Source organism: Pan paniscus, chromosome 9 (assembly GCF_029289425.2).
Source record: "Pan paniscus chromosome 9, NHGRI_mPanPan1-v2.0_pri, whole genome shotgun sequence".
NCBI lineage: Eukaryota > Metazoa > Chordata > Mammalia > Primates > Hominidae > Pan > Pan paniscus.
In genome coordinates, this window is record NC_073258.2 from 6,009,757 (window position 1) to 6,030,797 (window position 21,041).

At 40.8% G+C, this 21,041-nt stretch overlaps 1 protein-coding gene across 12 annotated transcripts in view; it reads right to left on the reverse strand.

Moving 5' to 3' along the window:
- NUP98 (nucleoporin 98 and 96 precursor) overlaps positions 1-21,041 on the reverse strand; it is a 122,893-nt gene that overhangs the window by 69,343 nt on the left and 32,509 nt on the right. For 5 of the 12 annotated variants that reach the window (XM_008961891.5, XM_055094009.2, XM_055094013.2 and 2 more), the window contains 4 exons: positions 18,578-18,715; positions 16,214-16,301; positions 9,015-9,107; positions 501-641 (listed from right to left, as the gene is read on the reverse strand). In XM_008961891.5, the coding sequence (XP_008960139.4) occupies positions 501-641; positions 9,015-9,107; positions 16,214-16,301; positions 18,578-18,715 (460 nt within the window). Of the gene's footprint in view, positions 1-500; positions 642-9,014; positions 9,108-16,162; positions 16,302-18,577; positions 18,716-21,041 lie in introns of all 12 variants that reach the window. The other 7 variants (XM_034932006.3, XM_055094012.2, XM_034932008.3 and 4 more) reach the window with 2 other exon arrangements.

Sequence of the window (21,041 nt, forward strand, 5' to 3'; positions counted from 1 at the left end):
AGATCACATCACTGCACTCCAGCTTGGGCAACAGCGCGAGACTCCTTTTCAAAAAAATAAAATAAAGAAAAACACTTCAATAGATAAAACTAAATTTAGGAAATATAGTAAATTTAGTAAACATAATTATATTGGAAGAAGTAAATAAAGTAGAGGTGATACATGAGCTAAATTCTCATCTACCGTAACAGGTTACATTTACTTAGATTTAATAAACCAAAACACAGTAATATAAGCACATTTAGCGATATGAACTAAATTATATATCAGATGAATTAAAAATAGTAACAAAAGTGGTTTCTTTGACAGAGGAGGCCTAGGAGCAGGGAAAGCAGAGTAGGCCAGGATCTATTAATAAGTCCTTCTTTACTACCCAATTGTTTAATGACATGCATGTATGCAATGCCTTGGTAGGAATGGGACAGGTGTAGGATGGAAAATCAGGTCAGCAAGTATTAGCAAAAAATTAAGAAAAGCCTTGTAAAGTGACTGACACTTACCTACTGGGGCCTGGGGGGCTCCAAAGCCCAAAGTGGCTGTCGTAGTATTAAATCCAGGGGCCCCAAAGGCTCCTGTACCAAGAGGCCCTCCAATCTTAGGTTGGTTGTTCCCAAACAAAGATGCCTGTCCAGCACCAAGAGCTACGGAGACAAGAGGAAAGAAAAAAGCACCACAGAAGATCCTTTCAATGTTGTGCCAGAGGTCAGTTACTTAAAAATATAATACATTTGGAAACTTCATAATGACCACTCATTTCAACAAAGGGGTGAATATGGTAAGTGTTACTACAGGTCAAGTACTGGGCTCAGTATATTATATACATCATAGGTAAAATACTTAAATCTCTCTGTGCTTCAGTTTCCTCAATTATAACATGAAGTAACATATAGCTTAGATATTAATCCTAAAATTAAAATGAATAAACATTCATAAAGCATTTAGAAGACATCGGGTACATACTACATGCTCATCAAAATGTCTGGTGTAGAAACTATTATTCCCTTTTAACAGAGGAGAAAACTTAGGGTTTAGTAATTAGCACGATGTCACAATGTTATAAATGATAGAAATGGGGTTCAAACCTAGGTGTATTTGACAACCAGGGCTCTTAACTGCCTGCCACCTATAATAAAACAGGTTTCCAAAGAATTTTTAAAAATTAATTATTCTTAAAATTCAATACTTGCAAATCAAAATACTCAACTAACACAATCATGTCATCTTTCTTACAGACAACTATAGGAAAACTAAAGCCAACATATCGTCTTTCACTAACACAACACTTTCAATTATACCATCTCATGAAAACTGGTTTATCTAGACAAACTTGTTTTACAAAAAGCTCAATGTCTTCTGGTGAGGTTACTAAACAGACTCAAATTTCAGCACGAACCAGAGTGGTTGGACTAAGAACTCATTTTCACCAGAGGAAAACCCATTGCAGAAACTGGTATTGTTGAATTTTGCTTAGGGACCTTGTTGTCGGTGGTGATTTTAGAAGTGTAAAACGGGGAAGAATATGGTGAATACAAGTTATTGGCATTATTTAAAAAAATTCCATTCAATTTCCCACCATATTTCCCCAAAATTATTGGCAATTGATAAGATTTAAAGTTCCATTAAAAAGAGAGAGAGAGAGACAGGATCTCATTATGTTACCCAGGCTGAGTCCTGGGCGAAAGTAATCCTCCCACCTTAGCCTCTGAGTAGCTGGAACTACAGGCATGCATCACCATGCATGGCTTCTGAAGTTCTTTTTAACATATCAACTGCATCTTGAAACAAATACCGTTTACCAGGAAAATCACTTCAAAGATATAATACTTGCAGGTCAAAAATATTGTATGGGAACTGCTTTGAGATCACAATCAAAAAAGAACAGAAAGTTTATACCAAGACAACCCACACAATATAAATCAGTAAGGATGACTACTGAACAAATTACTGACTGTCCAACCTCATTAAAAATAAGACAACAGGGCCGGGCACGGTGCCTCACGCCTGTAATCCCAGCACTTTGGGAGGCCGAGGCGGGTGGATCACCTGAAGTTAGGAGTTCAAGACCAGCCTGACCAACATGGAGAAACCCTGTCTCTACTAAAAATACAAAAATTAGCTGGGTGTGGTGGCACATGCCTGTAACCCAGCTACTCGGGAGGCTGAGGCAGGAGAATCGCTTGAACCCGGGAGGTGGAGGTTGCGGTGAGCCGAGATCACGCCATTGCACTCCAGCCTGGGCAACAAGAGCGAAACTCTATCTCAAAAAAAAAAAAAAAAAAAGGACAGCTTTGGGACAAAGAATAAGACTTCTTTTAAAGTTCTAAACCATTAGTAATTAACGCAAGCTCCAAGAAATACTAAAATTATATTACTTCATCAAAGGAAATAGTTTACAGCACAAACTACAGGATTGTTTATTTTCTGGTAGTCTAATACCTCCTTGCCTCCAAACAAAAACTTAGGTGAAACTCAAATATATAAAATAGATGAAAAATTCTACTCTAAATGTGTATTGCCCTCACCTTTACAGCATCCCTGGATGATGACCCATGAATCATTCTAAAATCACTGTACTGTATTTCAGTAACCCACAGAAGAATTTAAAAAAGGTACTGTGGGCTGGGCGCGGTGGCTCACGCCTGTAATCCTAGCACTTTGGGAAGCCGAGGAGGGCAGATCACCTGAGGTCAGAAGTTCGAGACCAGCCTGACAAACATGGAGAAACCCTGTCTCCACTAAAAATACAAAATTAGCTGGGCGTGGTGGCACATGCCTGTAATCCCAGCTACTCAGGAAGGCTGAAGCAGGACAATCGCTTGAGCCCGGGAGGCGGAGGTTGCAGTGAGCCGAGATCATGCCATTGCACTCCAGCCTGGGCAAGAAGAGCAAAACTCCGTCTCAAAAAAAAAAAAAAAAAAGTACTGTGAGGTTGGAGTTGTCTGTAAAGGGATTATCATAAAATGACTTGACTACTGACTGTTGCAATGGAAAAATAGGTATTTTTATCCAGATCTGCCTTGTTTTATGCACAAATGGCTTTTTATGTTTAATGAAAGAACTAATGGTCCACAATTTGAGAGACATTCTGAGTGTGATGTTGTGTGATACAATAAAGTTCTGGTAATTTGTCAAGATAGGAAAAATGTGCTATATTTATGATTAGCTGTAGCAGTTATAAAGAAGCTATATGGGGGGCAAAATGGTAATAGTGGCCTTAGAAACTCCAAAGAAAATCAAGAAAAAATTGAAAATGGTTATTTTCCTTTTGAGATATTCCAAAATTGTTAGAATTTAAATTTATCTGAGGCATCTATTAGCACCAGAAAGATTTTTCTATTTCTCTCTTAGTATTACAATCAACCTTCCTATATGTAGCCATTACTTCAAGGAAAACCTGTAGAACGAAGGTTTATTATTATTACTAAGTAACCAAGGCAGTGGTGTGCAATTGATAGTGCTAATGATGCTATAGTGCTATCACTATAAAACAAGAAATTGTTATGTCCATGAGTTAATGAATGTTTCTTAGTCTCAACACATGGGGCGGGAGAAAATCACATGCCAAGGGTCAGTATAAAACCTTATATACTAAGATTGGTTTCTTACATCGAAGCATACAAAAATATCTTACGTATCTGTACATTTAACATTTGTGTAACAACTACTCATTAAGTACCCAAACGCCCACATTACAGGAGGCTTGAGTTTGAATCACCATCACTGAAAATAAGAAGCCGCAGAGAAACACCCACTTAGCTATTGCCTCCCAAAAATACAGCCTGAAGCTATAGTGCTAGTCTACCTGTTAAACCATGAAATGCAGAGTTCAGGAACGTGGGTGTTTATATGCAAGTCTCAGGAAAGGTTCCTCCCAAACCCAAGGGCCTGCTTCAGCAGATGTGATCATCAGGGAATTGCAACAGTGTGTGTGCTTGCTGACTCACAATTCTCATTTCCCTACATGATATGCTGCTGCTAAGGTTGGGGGTGTAAAATTCTTAATTGATTGTATTCATCTTTTAGTTTATAGGAGAGGCATGTATAAGGAATATACAACAGCAACACAATGCAGTTTGTTTACTGTGAGAGAGAACTGTTGAAGAAAAACAGAATATATTAAAATAAAATGTTAGGATATTACATTATTGTGGAATGAGAGACAAAAGCATCAGAAAAAGAGTTATAGAGTCTTGGAATATGGGGGAAGACATTGCTAATCATAACCTACAAGATCCAGGAGCCAAAGTAATTCTGATCACATAAAAATAAAACTTGTGGCTGGGCGCAGTGGCTCATGCCTGTAATCCCAGTACTTTGGAAGGCCGAGGCAGGAGGATCACGAGGTCAGGAGTTCCAGACTAGCCTGGCCAAAATGGTGAAACCCCATTTCTACTAAAAATACAAAAATTAGGTTGAGGCACAAGAATTGCTTGAGCCTGGGAGGCAGAGGTTGCAGTGAGCCGAGATCACACCACTACACTCCAGCCTGGGCAACAGAGCAAGAGTCCATCTTGGAAAAAAATAAAACTTGTGGCCCAGCGCAGTGGCTTATGCCGGGAGGCTGAGGCAGGCGGATCACCTGAGGTCAGTCGTCCAAGACCAGCCTGGCCAACATGGTGAAACCCCATCTCTATTAAAATTACAAAAATTATTAAAAACAAAAAAAGAAAAGCCTTCCTGAATTTGAATTTGAGCAAAAAAAAAAAAAAAAGAAAAAGAAAAAAGAAAAAAAGAAAAGAAAAGCCTTCCTTAATTTGCCCGTACCAAAGCTATTTTTTCCTACAGGGTTGGAAGAAAACATTTGATTTCAGATGATACATTCTGAATATGTTTAGGGATCACACTGTACAACAAAATGAGAGCTTTTGTTTTTATTTCTTGCAAAATTTATGTGGTAGAAGTTGGATAAGTTGAAAAGCTCAAATGAAATGCTTTCTGGGGTATAATGAGGAATTTTCATTAAAAAAAAAAAAACCAATTATATAACCAAAAAGAGTTAATATCCCCAATACACAAAGAATCCTTAAAAATAAATTAAGAGGCCGGGCACAGAGGCTCACGCCTGTAATCCCAGCACTTTGGGAGGCCGAGGCTGGTGGATCACTTGAGGTCAGGAGTTCGACACCAGCCTGGCCAACATGGTGAAACCCCATCTCTAACTAAAAAAATACAAAGTTAGCCGGGTGCAGTGGCACATGCCTGCAATCCCAGCTACATGGGAGGCTGAGGCAGGAGAATCACTTGAACCCAGGAGGTGGAGGTTGCCATGAGCTGAGATCACACCATTGTACTCCAGCCTGGCAAAGAGAGAAACTCGGTCTCTAAATAAATAAATAAATAAAATATAAATTAACAAGAATCTCAAGTTAGTGGTTGGTGCAGAAAAAAAGAAACAATAATCCAACACTATGAACAGAGAACTGACTTAAATGGCAAATAAAAAAAAAAACAAAGATATTCACCTTTGCCAGTAATCAGTGAGGTGCAAACTGGAATGTACCAATTTCTACTGTCATGTATGAAAAGACAAAAAAGCCCAGTATGGAAAATACAGAAAAATGGGCATTGTATATAATGTGAGCAACACAAACTGGTATTTTTGAAAGGCAAATTAGCAAATTCAACCAAAATCTAAAATATGCGTATATTCCAACACTGCAATTCCAATTTGATGTATCAATCCTACAATAAACTAACACCTGCAAAATTATGTAACAAAAAATGTTCACTGAGGGTTTTGCCAACATCATCAAATAAATGTCCATCAATAGGTGAAATGTTAAATAATGGTATATGTATGATGTGTGTAAATTGTGTGTATTTAATGGAATACTAAATAATTTTTTTTAGGAATGAGACTTTTCTCTGGAGTGCAGTGGAATGATCACCGCTCACTACAGTCTCAACCTCCAAAGCTCAGGTGATTCTCCCACCTCAGCCTCCCGAGTAGCTCGGACTACAGGCACATGCCACCAAGCCCAGCTAACTTTTTGCATTTTTAGTACAGAGAGGGTCTCCCTACATTGCCCAAGTAATCCGCCCACCTCAGCCTCCCAAAGACCTGGCATTACAGGCATGAGCCACCTCATCCAGCTCTAAATAGGGTTTTTCAAAATGAGATCGATATGTATGTACTGACCAAAAGAAAAACTGGTATTATGTGAAATGAAAACACAAGTCACAGAACACTACGTAAGACAGTGCTTTCAAACATTTTCAACTACAGCACATGCAATGAAAAACACTGAGATCCGAAACACATAAACACAAACACAACTGAGACAAAGTTTCATAAAAGGATACTAACCTTAATATTTTAAATGTTTTTTTTTTGTTTTTTGTTTTTTGTTTTAGGACAGCTTCTCATTCTGTTACCCAGGCTGGAGTGCAGTGATACTATCGTAACCCAGTGCAGCATCTACCTCCCAGGCTCAAGCGATCCTCCCACAGCACATCTCATTCAGCTGCTTGAGTAGCTAGGACTACAGGCACATGCCACCATGCGTATCTATTTTATTTTATTTTTTTGATAGCATCTTACTATGTTGCTCAAGATGATGTTAAACTCCTGACGTCAAGCAATCCTCCTGCCTAGGCCTCCCAAAGTGCTGGGATTAGAAGCATAACCCATTAGGCCCAGCCTACTGATTTTTAATTCTACTTCATTTTCTTCAAATGCTGATTGCAGGCAACTATATTAATTATAACCAACTAATGCATCTCAGTCTCTGGCTTAAAAGTCACTCATACAGGGTGTAGTTTCCATATAAAAATATAATCCCAGGCCGGGCACGATGGCTCACACCTGTAATCCCAGCACTTTGGGAGGCCGAGGCGGGCAGATCACCTGAGGTCAGGGGTTTGAGACCAGCCTGACCAACATGGAGAAACCCCGTCTCTACTAAAAATACAAAATTAGCTGGGCATGTGGGCACATGCCAGTAATCCCAGCTACTCGGGAGGCTGAGGCAGGAGAATCGCTTGAACCCAGGAGGCGGAGGCTGCGGTGAGCCGAGATTGTGCCATTGCACTCCAGCCTGGGTAACAAGAGCAAAACTCCGACTCAAAAAACAAACAAGAATATAATCCTAAACCCTAAATATAAAAGACATGTATGTACAGACGTGTGTGTGTGTAAACATGTCCGAAAAATGCACAGAAACGGGTCTGACAAGATACATGCCAAACAAACCTAATCATTTCACAGCTGAAAAAGACTGGACTTTTCATGAAATTTCTGAATTGTTAAAAACTTTTTACCAGCACTTACATCTTTTATCTTAAGCAGAGAGCACTGACTCATGCCTATATTCCCAGCACTTTAAGAGCTCAAGGCAGGAGGATGGCTTCAGCCCAGGGGTTCGAGACCAGCCTGGGCAAAACAGGCCGACCTCATCTCTCCAAAATATTAAAAAACTAGCCAAGCATGGTGGCTTGCACCTGTTGTCCCAGTTACTAGGGAGGCTGAGGTGGGAGGATGGTTTGAGCCTGGGAGGTAGAGGTTGCAGTGAGCTGTGATCATGCCAATGCACTCCAGCCTGGGTAACAGAGCAAGAACCTGTCTCAAAATAAAACACCTTTTATCTTAAAAAGAAGACTGAAGGCTGGGCGCGGTGGCTCATGTCTGTAATCCCAGCACTTAGGGAGGTTGAGGTGGGAGGATCACGACGTCAGGAGTTCGAGACCAGCCTGGCCAACATGGTGAAACCCTGTCTCTACTAAAAATACAAAAATTAGCTGGGTACGGTGGCATGCGACTGTAGTCCCAGCTACTCGGGAAGTGGAGGTTGCAGTGAGCCGAGATTATGCCACTGCACTCCAGCCTGGGGGACGGAGCAAGACTCCATCTCAAAAAAAAAAAAGGAAAATTGGAAAAAATAAAAATAAAAACCACAAAAGCAGATCATAGTACAAAATGAGGTTCCATTAAGAAGGAAATGACAGCCAGGCACGGTGGCTCACACCTGTAATCCCAGCACTTTGGAGGCCAAGGAGGGAGGATCACCTGAGGTCAGGAGTTCAAGACCAGCCTGACCAACATAGTGACACCCCATCTCTACTAAAAATACAATAATTAGCCAAGGATGGTGATACACACCTGTAATCCCAGCTACTAGGAAGGCTGAGGGAGAATTGCTTCAACCTGGGAGGCGGAGATTGCAGTGAGCTGAGACTGCACCACTGCACTCCAGCCTGAACGACAGAGTGAGACTCCATCTCCAAAATAAAAAAATAAATAACTAAAAAAGAAGGAAATGACACATGAATGCTCAGATGATAGAAGGGGAAAAAAAAAAAAACAGATTAACTGGACAGTGGAAGCAGACTATGGAAATGGTTTGCAACTAAATGACCACACCTGCAGTCAAACGAATTGAAAAAGTAGGCAAAACTCTATGTTTAATTAAACAACCTAGTTTTACTGTACATGCTAAAACACTTATATATTTTATGACCATCATCACGCTCCAGCTGTTTAAAAACAGCTGGGCAGGTAGAAGGGTCAGTATCTTCAAAGGCACTGAAAAACAGTTGTTAACAGTAGGAATCAGGGAAAAGGGGTGACACTGGTCTAGATGACAATGGAACTAAATGAAATTCTCCTTGCAAAGCAGAATTACATCAGCATGTGCTCTTATTGCTCTGCCTTTCTATTAGGGCTTACTTTGATGAACAGTTTAAGGTCTCAAATCCCTGTTACAAAAGTAACATGGGGAAACTGAAAGTTAATGTCCTCATGACAATTCTCACATTAAATACTAAAAATCCCAAAAAGACCAGGACTATCAGAGGACATTTTGTAGAAAAGGGAGCATACAGCTTCTAACACAAACATGCCAATATTTTAAAGCCTGGTAAAGCATAACTGCTGGGAATGTCTTATAAACGCAACTGGAAAAACGAAAAGGTAGACTTCTTAATTCCAGTAATATAATCAAACAGATCTCTCAAGTTCCAGAAACTAGAAAGTCAAGCTGTGTCACTTCCTAGATCTAATGGTAGCAGTTTCTTACCTGTTCCAAATCCTGCACCAAGCCCAGTTCCAAGAGTCCCCGGTGCTGGTTTACTTCCAAAAATACTATTCCCACTGGTATTTGTGCCAAAACCTAGGAAGACAAAAGAATGAGTGGACTGCACTTTTAATATAACTCTCAATTTCCTCTATAAGGGAGTTTAACACAAAGCAGTCTGACTTTAAGTTGTGAACCTTTCAGTTAATATTTAGGACTCCTAACTTGTAGGATAACTTAAAAAAAAAATTTCACATATGCAAACAAGTCTTCATATTTACTTAATTACATTTCAGCCTTGAAATATCAATTCAAAGGCCACGCGCGGTGGCTCACGCCTGTAATCCCAGCACTTTGGGAGGCCGAGGCTGACAGATCACCTGAAGTCAGGAGTTCAAAACAAGCCTGGCCAAGATGGTGAAACCCCGTCTCTATAAAAATACAAAAAAAAAAAAAAAAAAAAAAAAAAAGGCCAGGTATGACGGTGCGTGCCTGTAATCCCAGCTACTCGGGAGGCTAAGGTGGGAAAATCGTTTCAACCCAGGAGGCAAAGGTTGCAGTGAGCCTAGATTGCGCCACTGCACTCCAGACTGGGCAACAGAGCAGGACTCTGTCTCGAAAACAAATAAAAATAAATAAATAAATAAAATAAAATAAAGAAATATCAATTCAATATAGGATAATATCAATATTCAAGCAAAGTGAACACACTTGAGCTTTGGGAACATTGCCTTTGTAAGGCCCAAAGCTTTCAATGCAAGTTTCAAGTTTATTTAGAAGAGAAACTAATTCCCCCTAACTTGTACTAAAAAAAAATGAAACAACTGGCCAGGTGTGGTGGCTTACGCCTGTAATCCCAACACTTTGGGAGGCCAAGGTGGGAGGATCATGAGGTCAAGAGTTCGAGAACAGCCTGGGGAACATGGTGAAACTCTGTCTCTACAAAATATACAAAATTAGCCGGGCATGGTGGCGCATGCCTATAAACCCAGCTACTTGGGAGGCTGAGGCAGGAGTATCACTTGAACCCGGGAGACGGGGGTTGCAGTGAGCCAAGATCGTGCCACTGCACTCTAGCATGGATAGAGTGAGACTCTGTTTCAAAAAAAATACAATAAAATAAAATAAAAATAAAACAATCAACAAAGACACTTTAACTGAACCTAAAGGTCCTTGCTAAGAAAAAAATTACTTACAAAACTTTCCACAGTAGCTTTTATTTTGAATAGATGAACCTAGCCGGGATAGTAACGTGTAGCTGATTACACGTGAGAAGTCTTCTTCACTATGACCCACCATTTAAACAAAATCCTATAATTTCCCTTTAAAATCCACAGGTATCAGCCAGGCACGGTGGCTCACAACTGTAATCCCAGCACTCTGGGAGGCCAAGGTGGGCAGGTCACTGGAGGTCACAAGTTCAACACCAGTCTGGCCAACATGGAGAAACCCCACCTCTACTAAAAATACACAAATTAGCTGGGTGTGGTGGTGCACACCCAGAATCCCAACTACTTGGGAGGCTGAAGCAGGAGAATTGCTTAAACCCAGGAGGCAGAGGCTGCAGTAAGTCGAGATCGCACCACTGCACTCCAGCCTAGACGACATAGCAAGACACTATCTCAAAAAAAAAAAAAAAAAAAATCCGTAGGTATCAAAGATCCTATTCTGTACTGCTGCCATTACTTTTCTTTTGTTCATCTATGCCCACAAAGTTTCATTATTCTTTTTATAAATAAATATCAACAAAACAATTAATGAATATGTCATTAATTTCTCATGAGAGAAAAGAAATCATTAGCCAGAAAACCCTGTTTGTAAAACATATGAAGTCATTTAAAAGTCATAAAGCACTGGGCATGATGGCTCACACCTGTAATCCCAACACATTGGGAGGCAGAGGCAGGTGGATCACTTGAGGAAAGGAGTTTAAGACTAGCCTGGCCAACATGTGAAACCTCTTCTCTACTACCACGAAAAAAAAAAAAAAAATTAGCTGGCTGTGGTGGTGCACGCTTGTAATCCCAGCAATTTGGGAGGCTGACGCAGGAAGATCGCTTGAACCAAGGAGGCAGAGGGTTACAGTGAGCTGAGATCACACCACTGCACTCCAGCCTGGGCAACAGAGCAAGACTCCGTCTCCAAAAGAAAAAAAAAAATCATGGAGGAAAAAGTAGCCCAAAAAGATAACAAACAGAGTAAAGAGACTATTTTAGAACAGATGAAAGTATCACTAATATTATACTTTGTCGTGCCAGTATTTGGATTACTATCTCAATGAAAAAAATCAAGAAGAAAGCTGAAGAATATAAAAGTTTAAAAACAATCGTATTTCATGTCATTTTAAAATTCAAGCAAGCAGGCCGGGCGCAGTGGCTCACGCCTGTAATCCCGCCACTTTGGGAGGCCAAGGCAGGTGGATCACAAGGTCAGGAGTTCAAGACCAGCCTGGCCAAGATGGTGAAACCCCGTATCTACCAAAAAATACAAAAATTAGCCGGGTGTGGTGGCAGGCGCCTATAATCCCAACTACTTGGGAGGCTGAGGCAGAGAGCTGCTTGAACCTGGGAGGCGATGGTTGCAGTGAGCCCAAATCACACCACTGCACTCCAGCCTGGGTGACAGAGAGAGACTCCATCTCGAAAAAAATAAATACATGAAATAAAATCCAATCAAGTAACCTGACTTAATCGCAATATATTCGACTTAGACATTCACTGAATCTCTTCTTTAATTCTTCTAATAGCTATGCCACAAAAATGGGGTGCTGCCTACTCAAGCATCATCAATTTTCCTTGATGAAAACACAAAAAAACGTACTTGGAGATATTCTTTTCCTTTTTGAATAAAAATTTAATCAAAAGGGATCTTACAGTCCCATAAGCAGCAGAAAACAAGACACTCGTGAACTATCTCAAACCCACAGAAGGGAAATAAATCCCAACTTACACTGTTTATACCACACATTTCCTCCGATTCTCACTGACAAGTTTATCGACTTGTAAAATTCAATTTTACAAATTACAATTAAAAAGACAATTCAAATTCGGCACACAAGTTGGTGAGACAACTCAGATAAAGATGACACCTTTCATTTTCATATCACTGAAGATGACTGTAAATATATTCACACACCAAAAAAAAACCTCTAAGTAAATCAGAAATCTGCAACCATCACTGCAACTTCTGCCTCCTGGGTTCAAGTGATTCTTCTGCCTCAGCCTCCCGAGTAGCTGGGATTACAGGCATGCACCACCATGCCCAGCTAATTTTTGTGTTTTTAGTAGAAATGGGGTTTTACCATGCTGGCCAGTCTAGTCTCGAACTCCTGACCTCAGGTGATCTGCCAGCCTCGGTCTCCCAAAGTGCTGGGATTACAGGCGTGAATCACCACACTCGGCTTGTTTTTGTTTTTTGGAGAGACATCATATATATCTTAATATACATCACATATAACATCAAATATATCTTTAAAAAAATTTTATCGGCTGGGCGCAGTGGCTCACGCCTGTAATCCCAAACTTTTGGGAGGCCGAGGTGAGCGGATCACGAGGTCAGGAGATCGAGACCATCCCGGCTAACATGGTGAAACCTCGTCTCTATTAAGAATACAAAAAAATTAGCCAGACGTGGCAGCATGCGCCTACAGTCCCAGCTACTTGGGAGGCCGAGGCAGTAGAATGGTGTGAACCCGGGAAACGGAGCTTGCAGCAAACCGAGATCGTGCCGCTGCACTCCAGCCCGGGCGACAGAGTGAGACTCCATCTCAAAAAAAAAATATATATATATATGTATAAATATATATATATTTATACATATATATACATTTTATCAAGTGTAGCCTATACAAACACCCTTATAGTGTTCAGATAAAAATAACGGGCTGGGCGCAGTGGCTCATGCCTGTAATCCCAGCACTTTGGGAAGCCAAGACAGGCAGATCACCTGAGCTCAGGAGTTCGAGGCCAGCCTGGGTGACATGGCAAACCCTGTCTCTACAAAAACACAAAAATTAGCCAGGTGTGGTGGTGCATGCCTGTAGTCCCAGCTACTCAGGAGGCTGAGGTGGGAGGATCACTTGAGCCCAGGAGGCGGAGGTTGCAGTGAGCTGAGATCACACCACTACACTCGAGCCTGGGAGACAGAGATCCTGTCTCCCCAAAAAACAAACAAAACAAAACAAAACAAAAAAGCCGAGCGTGGTGGTTCACGCCTGTAATCCCAGCACTTTGGGAGACCGAGGCGGGCAGATCACCTGAGGTCAGGAGTTCCAGACTAGACTGGCCAACATGGTAAAACCCTGTTTCTACTAAAAATACAAAAATTAGCTGGGCGTGGTGGTGCATGCCTGTAATCCCAGCTACTTGGGAGGCTGAGGCAGAAGAATCGCTTGAACCCAGGAGGCAGAGGTTGCAGTGAGCTGAAATCGCGCCACTGTACTCCAGCCTGGGTGACAAGAGCGAAACTCCGTCTCAGAAAGAAAAGAAATAATATTTAATTTTGAACATGAAGCATGCTACAAAAAAAAGAGCTTTATTAAACACACACATTTTCAAAGGGAGTGGAAATTGGTTCTTGACGGACTAAAATATCACAGATTATGATAGTTTGTGGCCCTCCAGAGAGTCACACAACATAAACAGATACACAGTATATGCGTGGTATGAAAATCTCAGGGGAAGGGAGATGATGATTAAGAAAAAACAGGCCAGGCGTGGTGGCTCACGCCTGTAATCCCAGCACTTTGGGAGGCCAATGCCGGCAGACCATGAGGTCACAACATCGAGACCATCCTGGCTAACACGGTGAAACCCCGTCTCTACTAAAAATACAAAGAAAAAATTAGCCGGGGGTGGTGGTGGGTGCCCGTAGTCCCAGATACTCGGGAGGCTGAGGCAGGAGAATGGCGTGAACCCAGGAGGCAGGGCTTGCAGTGAGCCCATATCTGGCCACTGCACTCCCGCCTGGGAGACAGAGCGAGACTCCGTCTCAAAAAAAAAAAGAAAAAAGAAAAAAGAAAAAACAGGCCCATTACAGCAGGTACAACTTAAAAATGAAAAAATAGTCTACAAACGGTCCATGGGGAAGGGTAAGTGATAATAGAAAAGGTTGAGAAACGCTAATTGACCCTTAACTATCTTTCCATTTTAATTTTATAGGAAAGAAATAAGTAGGGATGGGTGCAGTGGCTCACGCCTGTAATCCCAGCACTTTGGGAGGCCGAGGAGGGCAGATCGCCTGAGGTCAGGAGTTCAAAACCAGCCTCGCCAACACGGTGAAACCCCATCTCTACTTTAAATACAAAAATTAGCTGGGCATGGTGGCAGGCGCCTGTAATCCCACCTACTCAGGAGGCCGAGGCAGGAAAATCACTCCAACCAGGGAGGTGGAGGCTGCAGTGAGCCAAGATTGTGCCATTGCACTCCAGCCTGGGAGGGAGGGGAGAGAGACAGAGACAGAGAGAGACAGACACCAAGAATCTTACCCATGGTAACCAAGTCCACTGCCTCAAAATGGTTGTTTCAAACAGAGTTTATAGGAACTATAATCATTTCTGGCAGTGAATGAGCAAAATGACTAAAAGGGATTATAAAAATCAAACCAAACACATCAATTTAGGAATTGGTACCTATCAATGACCTATCTACCTTCTTCCTGTAGTTGATAAACATATTAATCTTCCAATAGATGTTTAATATGATCTCTTTCTCCAGTACAGGATCGTTCAAAAGCTCATTAAAAAACTGTTAACTGCTGACCTACACCAAATAACCATGTCTTTGTACTCAACTCCTAAAAAGAATCTATCAGTGCCTAGTGATGTATCTGGCACACAAAATCCTCAAGAAATATTTGAACCACTATTTCCCTCGACAAACAGAATAAACTTCCCATATCTGATCTGACAGATGCTGAATTTTGAAAACATAATTAGGTAGTTATAAGATATATTGAAAATATTGACTGGGTGTGGTGGCTCATGCCTATAATCCCAGCACTTTGGGAGGCCGAGGCAGGCAGATCATTTGAGCTCAGGAGTTTAAGACGAGCCTGGCCAACATGGTGAAACCTTGTCTCTACTAAAAACACAAAAATTAGCCAGGCACAGTGGTGCGTGCCTGTATTCCCAGCGACTCGGGAGGCTGAGGCAGGAGAATCGCTTGAGCCCGGGAGGCAGAGTTTGCAGTGAGCCGAGATCGAGATCATGCCACTGCACTCCAGCCTGGGTGACAGAGACTACACCTCAAAAATAAATAAATAAATAAATAAAATAATAATATCATCATGTTCCATAAAACTGGTTTACATTTTTCCAGCGTATCTCCGAGACAGTAGGTTAAGGTTTTGAAAATTATTGTTCAATCTTTTCTGTATTTTCCAGATTTTCAACAACGAATATGCATACTATGAACATGCATTCAAAATTTTTGAAACCGTAAAAAATAAACTACTGAATAATCCCCCAAATCAGAAAGGTTTCAACTTTCTTCTATTATTTTTCTTATTTTATTTTATTTTTTTAGAGACCTACTTTCACTATGTTGCCTAGGCTGGAATGCAGTGGCAATTCACAAGTGTGATCATAGCACACTGCAGCCTTGAACTCCTAAGTGATAGTCCTGACTCAGCCTCCATAATGGCTGGGACTACAGGTGCTCACCATGATGCCTGGCACATTTCGACTTTCACTAAGAATAACCAGGCCAGGTGCAATGGCTCACACCTGTAATCTCAGCACTTTGGGAGGCTAAGGCGATATAAAGACCCTGTTCTCCACCAAAAAAAAAAAAAACAAAAACAAAACAACACAACAAACCAACAACGACAAAAATAAGAATAACCAATTATCTCCTGTATGCTACCACAGGTTTGAAACCTGGCCTCATACAATGTGTTACTTAACCAAATGTGTTTCCTTTATGGTTTCTCAGCTATTGCTGAAGTAATCCAAAGTAAATGAAAGGCAATTTACATGCCTACTAATTATCTCAAGCCATATCCAGGACTTTAAACCTTTCCCTCTGGTACTTCACATCAAGCTACCGCTTACCTGAGAACTTTTAAATATTTCCAATCATACGAATCAGGAGAATAACGTGTGGTATAGTCAGTGTAACTTTAAGAGAGCCAAACCTGCTTTTTATATGTACCAAAATTAGAAGTGTTTGTATTGGTTCCTAAAGTCAGGGTTGGTTTGTTACCAAAGAGCCCGCCACTGGTTGTACCAAATGAAGGTGCACTGGTTGTGCTGCTTCCAAATGCAGTAAGCTTGTTATTGCCAAACAGGGTCTAAAAAGAATAGAATACAGGAAAATTTAAAATAATATTAAGACACACACCAAACTAAATACAGGTTACCTCAGGTATACTGGATTGGGTATGGGGTGGGAGAAAGATGCCCTAACATTCATAAAAAAGGTAGAAAAAGATGAATAAAGGCTATCAAAAAATAATCTGAGCAAGATTAACTTTATAAACACGGAATGCTTCTGGCCTGAAAAGTTAATGGTAACCCCTAAGGATTACCACTGAAACACAATGAATCCAATGAAACCAGATTTCAGTGAGGCAAAGAAAAAAATAACAAGGCCATCAAATATCTTTTTACCTGTTAAGAGGAATGTAGCAAATACTTGCTTTGCCAGAAGAAATCACTACAAGAAAAACTTTGAACATGCTACATGGATGTTCCTTGAAAACGCTATGCTAAGTGAAAGACATCAATCACAAAAGACCACATATTATGATTCCATTTACATGAAGTGTTCAAAATAGTCAAATCCATAGAGAGAAAGTAGGCTTAAGATGATTACAGGAAAATCAGGAGTGACTGCCAATGACTATGGCATTTCTTTTTGGCATAATGAGTATGTTCTAAAATTAAATATGGTGATAGTTGCACACTTTGTTGATATACTAAAAATCACCTAGTTATACACTTTAAAGAGACAAATTGTATGGCATGTGGACTAAACATCAATAAATCTGTCACTAGAAAGTACTAGAAGCCGGGCACAGTAGCTCATGCCTGTAATCCCAGCACTCTGAAAGGCCAAGGCGGAAGGATCCTTGAGGCCAGGAGTTACCAGCCTGGCCAACATGGCAAAATCCCACCTCTACTAAAAAATACAAAAGTTAAGGCCAGGAGTGGTGGCTCACGTCTGTAATCCCAGCACTTTCGGAGTCCAAGGCAGGTGGATCACGAGGTCAGGAGTTCGAGACCAGCCTGGCCACCATGGTGAAACCCCATTCTCTACTAAAAATACAAAAATCAGCTGGGCGCGGTGGCGGGCGCCTGTAATCCCAGCTACTCGAGAGGCTGAGGCAGAGAACTGCTTGAACCCGGGAGGCAGAGGTTGCAGTGAGCCGAGATCGCACGCCACTGTACTCCAGCCTGGGCAACAGAGCGAGACTCCGTCTCAAAAAAACAAAACAAAACAAAACAAAAAACAAAACAAAAGCCTGGCATGGTGTCACACGCCTGTAATCCCAGCTACTTGGGAGGCTGAGGCACGAGAATCGCTTGAGCCTGGGAGGGAGAGGTTGCAGTGAGCCGAGATCATGCCACTGCAGTACAGCCTGGACAACAGAACGAGACTCGGTTTCAAAAACAACAACAACAACAACAACAACAACAAAAGTACTAGAATGTCTTGAAGCATTATATAATTTTCTCAATTTCTTACCTCAATTATCTGTCCAAAGTTTAAAAAAAGAAAAGAGAAATTTCAATCTCCATGAAAACAGGACCATATGTTTTAGGGACTTTGTGTTCCTTTTTTATTTTTTAAGACAGAGTTTTGCTCTTGTTGCCCAGGCTAGAGTGCAATAGCGCGATCTCGGGTCACTGCAACCTCCACTTCCTGGGTTCAAGTGATTCTCTTGCCTCAGCATCTCAAGTAGCTGGTATTACAGGCACCCACCACCACACCCAGCTAGTGTTTTTTTTTTTTTTTTGTATTTTTAGGAGAGACGGGGTTTCACCATGCTGGCCAGATTGGTCTCAAATTCCTGACCTCAGGTGATCCACCCACCTCGGCCTCCCAAAGTGCTGGGATTACAGGCGTGAGCCACCGCGCCTGGCTCTTTTTAAATTTTTTTAACCTACTCACAATAGCAAGTTCAAAGTTTCTTCCATGAGTACCTCAACAATTTCAACAATTTGATCAACCCCAAAAACATTTCATTTCCAAACATCATACCAATTTATCACGTACAAAAGAGGGAAGAACTAGGAGTTAAAAATTATCTGATTCAAATAAAGCAAAAGAATTTCAATTTAGACTCAACAATTTAACCAATGCTATCAGAAGTATGATGCACATAAGCACTGAGTCAAAGAAATTTTAAAAGGGAAAGAATTTACTAATTGAAAACAAACCTGAAGTTAACCTGAAATTTCATTTTATATCAAATAATTTTTTGTTCTCAGAATCAAATCATATTAGGCTGGTGTAATAATACACCCAATAAAAATACTTGCAAGACAGTCAAATCCTTAGAAGAAAATTCCTTTTAACAAATTTACACACATCTTCAAATTACAGTCAACTGCAGAAACCTACCGAACCAACAGCACCAAATCCAGTATTGGTCTGCCCAAAGAGACCTGTTCCTGTTCCAAATGCTGTCCCAGTGCTGGTGTTTGTAGCTGTCCCAAAAAGACCTCCAGGCTGTGAGGCTTGGGTTACTCCAAATAATCCCTGCAAAGAAGTTTATATAGATTAAAAGATATCCTGTAATAGTTTCCGTAACGAATCTCAGAGTAATAAAAAAAAAGTTACCATTTTTTCAAGCTTATATGACAGATATATTAGGCTAAATAACTTATATAGATTATTTCCTTCAAAACAACCTTGAAAAGCAGGGAGTATATTTTTCAAAAAGCTCAGAGCATTTTAAAACTTGCCCAAGGTGCCACAGCTCCTGAGTGGTAGGACCAGAAGTTCAAACCTATATTTAAGCCCCTGTTCTTCCCAGGATGATGAACTCCAAGGTCTTAGGCGTCTATTAAATAATAAGACTTTAACTCTTGTGCTCTAAGAGATGTCAGGGTTGCAACACTGAAAAGCAAAATAGTATGTCTGGGTCCTTCATTTTCAACGATTTAGGTGAAAAGAACTAATCAGTATCAAGCTGGGGAGTGAACTTAGAATCAAGTAACCAAAAATAATCAGCGAAAATAAATCAACACGGACCGAGGTACGAGTGTTACGTTAAAGAGCCTTAATTCCTTTTTTTGATACGGAGTTTCGTTCTGTTGCCCAGGCTGAAATACAGTGGCACAATCTTGGCTCACTGCAGCCTCTGTTCAAGTGATTCTCTCGTCTCAGCCTCCCAAGTAGCTGGGACTACAAGGGCACGCCACCAGGCCTGGCTAATTTTTGCATTTTTAGTAGAGATGGGGTTTCACAATGTGCCCAGGCTGGTCACGAACTCCTGACCTCAGGGGATCCACCCGCCTCAGCCTCCCAAAATGCTGGCATGAGCCACTGCACCCAGCCAAAAGCCTTAATTCTAAATGAGAAACTATACTCATTTCCAATGAGCAGTCTGCATCATCCTATGTTTAACAATGTATTTTACTTATGCATTAATAAAGGAAAAATATTGTGCTAATAGACTTGCTGAATAGGGAATTCACTTTTTAAAGTTTTATTGAGACACAATTCAAACATCATAAAATTCACTCATTTACAGTGGACTATTCCGTGATGTTCTGCAACCATCCCTACTGTCTAAATTCTTACACCCCCCAAAGAAATCCCAGACCCATCAGTGATTACTCCCCATCCCTAGGGAACCATTCATCTTTTTCTATGGATTTTTTTTTATTCTGAACATTTAATGTGAATGGAGTCATAAAAAATGTGGTCTTTTGTGACGGGCTTCTTTCAGTTAGCACATTTTCAAGGTTCATCTGTGTTGCAGCATATATTAGTACTTCATTCCAATTTATGGTTGAACAATATTCCATTGTATGCATATACCACAATTGGTTACCCATTCATTGTTAATAGATCTTTAGGTTATTTCTACATTTTAGTCATTATGAATAATGCTGTTATGTTCACTTTTGTACAAGTCTATGTCTTATTTTTCTTCGGTAAATCCCAAGATGTGCAATTGCTGGGTCATATCGTAACTCTGTTTAACATTTTGAGGAACCACCAAACTGTTTTCTAAAGGGGCTGTACCAGCAATGTATGAGGGTTCCAACTTCTCCAGGTTCAATACTTACTACTGTATTTTTTTGTTGTTTTTGTTGAGTCTCACACTGTCACCCAGGCTGGAGTGCAGTAGCACAATCTCGGCTCACCACAACCTCCGCCTCCTGGGTTCAAGAGATTCTCCTGCCTCAGCCCCCCGAGTAGCTGGAACTACAGGTGGGCACCACCATGCCCGGCTAATTTTTTGTATTTTTAGTAGAGACGGGGTTTCACCATGTTGTCCAGGCTAATCTCGAACTCCTGACCTCGTGATCTGCCTGCCTCGGCTTCCCAAAGTGCTGGGATTAAAGGCGTGAGCCACCGCGCCCAGCCTGTTAGTCTTTTTTTATTGTATCTTTCAAATAGGTATAAAGTGGTTATCTCATTTTGGTTTTCATTTGCCTTTCCCTGATGACTTATGATGTTAAGCATATTATCACACCACTTACATATCTTCTCTGGAGAAATGTCAATTCAAATCCTTGGCCCTTTTTAAATGAGTTATTGTCTTACTACTGAATTATAAGAGTTATTTATACATCCTGGATACAAGTCCTACATCACATGTATGATTTTCAAGTATTTTCTTCCACTTACAGGTCTTTTCACTTTGATGATATCCCTTTGATATATAAATGTTCTTCTGCCATCTTTTTTTGTTTAGAGATAGGGTCTCATTATGTCGCTCAGGCTAGAGTGCAGTGGCCTATTCATAGCCACGATCATAGTGCACCGCAGCTTCTAACTCATGACCTCAATGATTCCCCGACCTCAGCCTCCTGAGTAGCTGGGATGACAAGCATGTACTAAAAGGCCTGGC